General features: G+C 61.7%; 1 protein-coding gene across 1 annotated transcript; it reads left to right on the plus strand.

The window, feature by feature from the left end:
• The first annotated feature begins 218 nt into the window (after positions 1 to 218).
• SLC7A4 (solute carrier family 7 member 4) lies at positions 219 to 4131 on the plus strand. The gene is made up of 5 exons (XM_025398795.1): positions 219 to 270; positions 1000 to 2024; positions 2495 to 3135; positions 3402 to 3510; positions 3616 to 4131. Exons 2-5 carry the CDS (start codon positions 1043 to 1045, stop codon positions 3789 to 3791), a joined length of 1908 nt encoding a protein of 635 aa, XP_025254580.1. The 5' UTR covers positions 219 to 270; positions 1000 to 1042; the 3' UTR covers positions 3792 to 4131.
• The last annotated feature ends 1406 nt before the right edge of the window (positions 4132 to 5537 follow it).

Here is a 5537-nt window from a genome sequence, read left to right on the forward strand (position 1 = left end):
CCCGAATGACCTAGGCTAGTCACTTAGCCGGTGGTCTGACCTCCATCTGTGAGTGAGTCACAGTCACAGGGCTTCCCTAGACCCCGGTGAGCTCCCGTCATGACCTTGCGAGGTCGGGGCAGGGTAGGTAGGGTGAAATATCTGGGTGTGTGGCAGCGGGTGGGGCTGCGCGGGGGGCCTGGGGGTGGGGGCGGGCCCTGTGCTTGGCGGCGGCGCCAGCAAACTGGGCGGGCTCAGAGCTCAGAGCCGAGGCAGCTGCCGCGGCAGCAGGTGGGTTGCAGCGGATCCTACGCGGGACCGGGACCGGGACGGGGACGGGGATGGGGACGGGGATGGGGACGGGGACAGGGATGGGGACGGGGACGGGGACGGGACGGGGGACGGGCTCAGGCCCAAGAGCAGGCGAAGGCGCAGGTGTCCGGGGACGGGGGCGCGGCGGAGCTGGCTCTGGCAGCAGCGGCGTGTCGGGCATGGGGAGGTGTGCGGGCCCAGGGCGCCCCTGCATTCCGCCCGGCGCGCGGATACCCCAGTCTGGCCACGGTGGCAGGGGCGGGGGCGGGGTGTGTGTGGCCGCCACTGTCTGTGGCAGGTGGCTGCCTGGGCCACGCCCGCCCCGACGCAGAGCCGTGGCTCCTGTTCCGGGTCTGGCTCTACTCTGGGGAAGCCTCGGTTTCATCTGGCTCTGGGACCCCACCACTGAGCTGTTCCCAGTCTCTCTCCCAGCTTCGCCTGGAGCTGCTCCCTCCCCACCCCACCCAGCAGGTGAGTAGGTGGGGCCCCACCAGGCCTCCTCTGCTGCCTGGGATGCAGACAGGATCTCCAGGCTTCCTATGACCTCCTGCCCACAGGCTCTGACACCGGCCCCATTCCAGCCTTTCAGCAGGCCTTCGGTTCGGGTGTCCAGGTCCGCAGGGCAGGGACGGAGAGAGGACTGGGGGTGGTCAGACCAAAAGGGATGGAAGGCCGGCTGGGCATCCTGTCATTCCCCTCTGGCCCTAGCAGGTTCCAGTAGCTGGCTCGGTGCTCTTCTCGGCCACCTGCCATGGCCCGGGGGCTGCCCAGCATGGCCAGCCTGGCTCGCTTATGCCAGAAGCTGAACCGCCTGAAGCCGCTGGAGGACTCCACCATGGAGACGTCACTGCGGCGCTGCCTTTCCACACTGGACCTGACTCTTCTGGGCGTGGGTGGCATGGTGGGCTCGGGCCTCTATGTGCTTACAGGTGCTGTCGCCAAGGACGTGGCTGGCCCTGCTGTGCTCTTGTCCTTCGGTGTGGCTGCTGTGGCCTCCCTGCTGGCAGCCCTATGCTATGCAGAATTCGGGGCACGTGTACCACGCACGGGCTCTGCCTACCTGTTCACCTATGTATCCATGGGCGAGCTGTGGGCCTTCCTCATCGGCTGGAATGTTCTCCTCGAATACATCATTGGTGGTGCCGCCGTGGCCCGCGCCTGGAGTGGCTACCTGGACTCTATGTTCAGCCACAGCGTCCGCAACTTCACTGAGACCCACGTGGGTTCCTGGCAGGTGCCCCTTCTGGGCCACTACCCGGATTTCCTGGCTGCTGGCATCATCCTCCTGGCCTCTGCCTTTGTCTCCTGTGGAGCCCGCGTCTCTTCCTGGCTCAACCACACCTTCTCAGCCATCAGCCTGCTTGTCATTCTCTTCATTGTCATCCTGGGCTTCATCCTGGCCCAGCCTCACAACTGGAGCGCTGAGGAAGGCGGCTTTGCACCCTTTGGCTTCTCCGGCGTCATGGCTGGCACTGCCTCCTGCTTCTATGCTTTCGTGGGCTTCGACGTCATTGCCGCCTCCAGCGAGGAGGCCCAGAACCCACGGCGGTCCGTGCCTCTGGCCATCGCCATCTCACTTGCCATTGCAGCTGGTGCCTACATCCTTGTCTCCACCGTGCTAACCCTCATGGTGCCCTGGCACAGCCTGGACCCCGACTCAGCGCTCGCAGATGCCTTTTACCGGCGGGGCTACAGGTGGGCTGGCTTCATCGTGGCAGCTGGCTCCATCTGCGGTAAGAGACTTCCTGGGCAGGGTGGCAGGGAAAAGAGCAAGGGGGGGTGCTCTGTCCTCAGATTCACCTTCACCTGAGGCTGTTTTACTAGTTGCATAATGGGGCAAGGAAAGTGCTAATTATTAGAAACTCTTCACTTCAAAAAAATTTCTTCAGAAACTTTTTGGACGGGACCTCCCCACACATGGTCCATAGCATATTAGTGCTGGGCATGTCCTTATAGATTATTTCCTAGGCAGAGGGACTCAGCTCTCATCAGATGCTCCAGTGGGCCTGTGACCTATCCCAGATGTCCTGTTCTTGGGCAGAGCACTGACAATCTATTACTCCTACACAGACTCATGCTTACTCTGAGAGCCCAGACAAGCTCATGCCCATGTTCCTAAGGAACCACCCGTGCACCGACCCCCAGCAGAGGCCCCTGGTGGGCTTCTCCGCCATGCTGACCCTCCCCACTCTCTCTGCTACAGCCATGAACACTGTCCTGCTCAGCCTCCTCTTCTCCCTGCCACGCATTGTCTATGCCATGGCCGCCGATGGGCTCTTCTTCCAGGTGTTTGCCCGTGTGCATCCCCGGACACAGGTGCCTGTGGCAGGCACCCTGGCGTTCGGGCTTCTCACAGCCTTCCTGGCACTGCTGCTGGACCTGGAGTCGCTGGTTCAGTTCCTGTCCCTTGGCACACTCCTGGCCTACACCTTCGTGGCCACCAGCATCATTGTGCTGCGCTTCCAGAAGTCTTCCCCGCCCAGCTCCCCAGGCCCAGCCAGCCCTGGCCCCCTGACCAAGCAGCATAGCTCCTTCTCAGACCACCTACAGCTAGTGGGCACTACACACACCTCCCTGCCTGAGCCAGGGGAGCTGCAGCCAGCCCTGAGGCCCTACCTGGGCTTCTTGGATGGGTACAGCCCTGGAGCAGTGGTGACTTGGGCGCTTGGCGTTATGTTGGCCTCAGCCATCACCATAGGCTGCGTGCTCGTCTTTGGGAACTCGACCCTGCACCTCCCACACTGGGGTTACATCCTGCTGCTCCTGCTCACCAGTGTCGTGTTTCTGCTCAGCCTCCTCGTCCTGGGGGCTCATCAGCAACAGTATCGGGAAGACTTGTTTCAGGTACCTCCCCCAGCCAGCACCCACTCGTGCTCTGCCCAGGCAGCTGCCTCCCCTTCCCCCACTGCCATCCCAGAATGAACAAGGCTCATAGGGCTGGGGAGGATGGCACACCCATCCCGCACCCCTTTCTGCATGGTGAGTGAGCACATGTCTCCACAACCTCCTGAGAGGGAGAAAGGCTATATGGATTCCCGAGAAAGTGGGCCCTGGGCTGGCAGATCTTTCCTGCAGCCTGGTCCAGCCCTGCCCTGCCCCTGCCTCCTCAGATCCCCATGGTTCCCCTGATTCCAGCCCTGAGCATCCTCCTCAACATCTGCCTCATGCTGAAGCTGAGCTATCTGACCTGGGTGCGCTTCTCCATCTGGCTGCTGATGGGTGAGTGGGGGCCAGGCTGGGACCGGGGTCAGGAGGAGGGCAAAGAGGACAGGAAGGGCTGGAACCTGTACCTCAGGCTCATGCCCTGCCTCCTGCCCTGTCTAGGACTCGCAGTGTATTTTGGCTACGGCATCCGGCACAGCAAGGAGAACCAGCGGGAGCTGCCAGGGCCAAACTCCACGCACTACGTGGTATTCCCCAGGGGCAGCCTGGAGGAGACAGTGCAGGCTGTGCAGCCCCCTAGCCAGGCGCCAGCGCAGGACCCCAGCCATATGGAGTAGCTGGTCAGCCCACACTTGCCCTGCTCTTCCACACCTGCTTGGGAGGCCAGAGAGGCCGGACAAGCCGGGAGCCCCTTCTGTTGTGGGCAGCCTGGGTGTGCAGGCCTGCGCAGGCTGGGGTGTCCTCAAGACCTTAGAACTTTGTCCAGGAGCTGAACTTCAGGTCTTCAGGAGTGGGCCTTGGCCGATGCTGGTGCCGTGGACTCTGCCCAGAGCCTTCTTGTTTATGATCAGCTCCAACTACCTGGGCAGGTGTGGTGGGGTGGACGGGAAGGCCCACAGCCCAACGGATCCATAATAATAATTGCTTGGCCAGCCATGTGGCCTGCTGGCATACCCACTGTGGCATTCTTTATGGCACCGAGTCTTCACCTGCCCCATGGAACCAGGCAATTGTCTCCAATCCACACCAAAGATGCTGGGGTCTCCAAAGAGTAGGTGCCAGTCCTGGGACCACCCTGAGTCAGGGACACAGGTGGGCCTGGATCCAGGTGCCCAGCTAAGAGGGGAGCCACACACCAGGCAAGGAGGGTTCCATGACAGGCCTGGGGTCAGGCTCCCCACATCTGCTAGGTGGCAGATCCAGGGAGCAGAGCTGGGGCCCCAAGGAGGCTTCCTAGACAGGGCAGCACGGTTCAGAGGATGGCATGCACTTGAGGCCTGCCCGGCACAGGCACACCCACAGGGACACACATGTCCCTGCCGGCACTACCCTGGGGTGCACGCCTGTGTGCAGACTGAGGCAACAGCTGTTTCTGAGCTCAGGCCCAGGCTGAGGCTCTCTTGCTGTCTCTGCCCACTCTTCAAGGGCTTTGAGGTGAAAACAATGTGGCCCTCAGGCTCTGACATGGGTGCACAAGTGTCCAGGCCTGTTCCAGTTACCTTTTAGCCCACCCGGTAGCTGCAGGGCCTGTCTTCAGGGGTAGAGTCCCCAAGTCCACCCTGCACTGCCCCACTGGTCTCCCCATGGCTGTGCCATGTCTACCATAGATGGCCCCCAACTTTCCAGTCCTGCCTGTAAGGACTACACAGGAAGAGGGTGGCTTTGCTGGCTTTACTCCACGACTTTCTCCAGCCATGACATCAGCTTTCTCTGGGCCCCAAGGAGAATCAGGTGCATGTGCCCCTCCTTGGATAGCCAGGCCTCAGGGGCCACACTCTCCCACCCTAGCCCTTCAGAGCCTAGCTCCCGAAGGACATGGCTCTGGGGATTGAGAGGCAGCAGGGACCCCAGGCATTTTACTGAGGCTCCAGGTGGCAGGTGATTCCAGATGTCAGCCCAGCCTCAGCCCCACCCCTGGCCCTCCACAGCATGCCCTCATCACCAGGTACCCACAATGGAAAGCAGCCCCTTGCCTCCCTGGGTTGGACAATTAGAATTCGCTGCCCTGCCCTGGGACCAAGAGGAGAATTCCAGCTGCAAAACCCAGCCAGCCTGAGGGAGATCTCGGTGGTGTTGTTTGGAACCATTCCTTCCAGCCACTCCACCCAGCCTGGGATCAGAGACAGGGCCTCCCTCAAGCAGCTGCGCTCAGACAGCTTCCTAAGTATGACTTCTGTGGCTGACTTCTGTGGTTCCCCGAGGCAGCATCCTGCTAAGGCAAGAGTCAGGGGAGAGACTGTCTGCTGGGGTTCAAGGGTGGAATTCTACCCCTAATCCTCAATCATCTCGAGGATGAGATCCCCAAGCAGGGCCCCACCCTCCCCAGCCCCCAACTCTCAACCAGCAGGGAACGGCTACAGGCT

Source organism: Theropithecus gelada, chromosome 10 (assembly GCF_003255815.1).
Source record: "Theropithecus gelada isolate Dixy chromosome 10, Tgel_1.0, whole genome shotgun sequence".
NCBI classification, from domain to species: Eukaryota; Metazoa; Chordata; class Mammalia; order Primates; family Cercopithecidae; genus Theropithecus; species Theropithecus gelada.

Excerpts from the sequence above, each read along its gene's own strand:
- SLC7A4 (XM_025398795.1), top strand. The coding sequence starts at position 1,043 with ATGGCCCGGGGGCTGCCCAGCATGGCCAGCCTGGCTCGCTTATGCCAG. Across the intron at positions 2,025-2,494 it reads GGCAGCTGGCTCCATCTGCG|CCATGAACACTGTCCTGCTC; the intron begins GTAAGAGACTTC and ends TCTCTGCTACAG. Across the intron at positions 3,136-3,401 it reads ATCGGGAAGACTTGTTTCAG|ATCCCCATGGTTCCCCTGAT; the intron begins GTACCTCCCCCA and ends CTGCCTCCTCAG.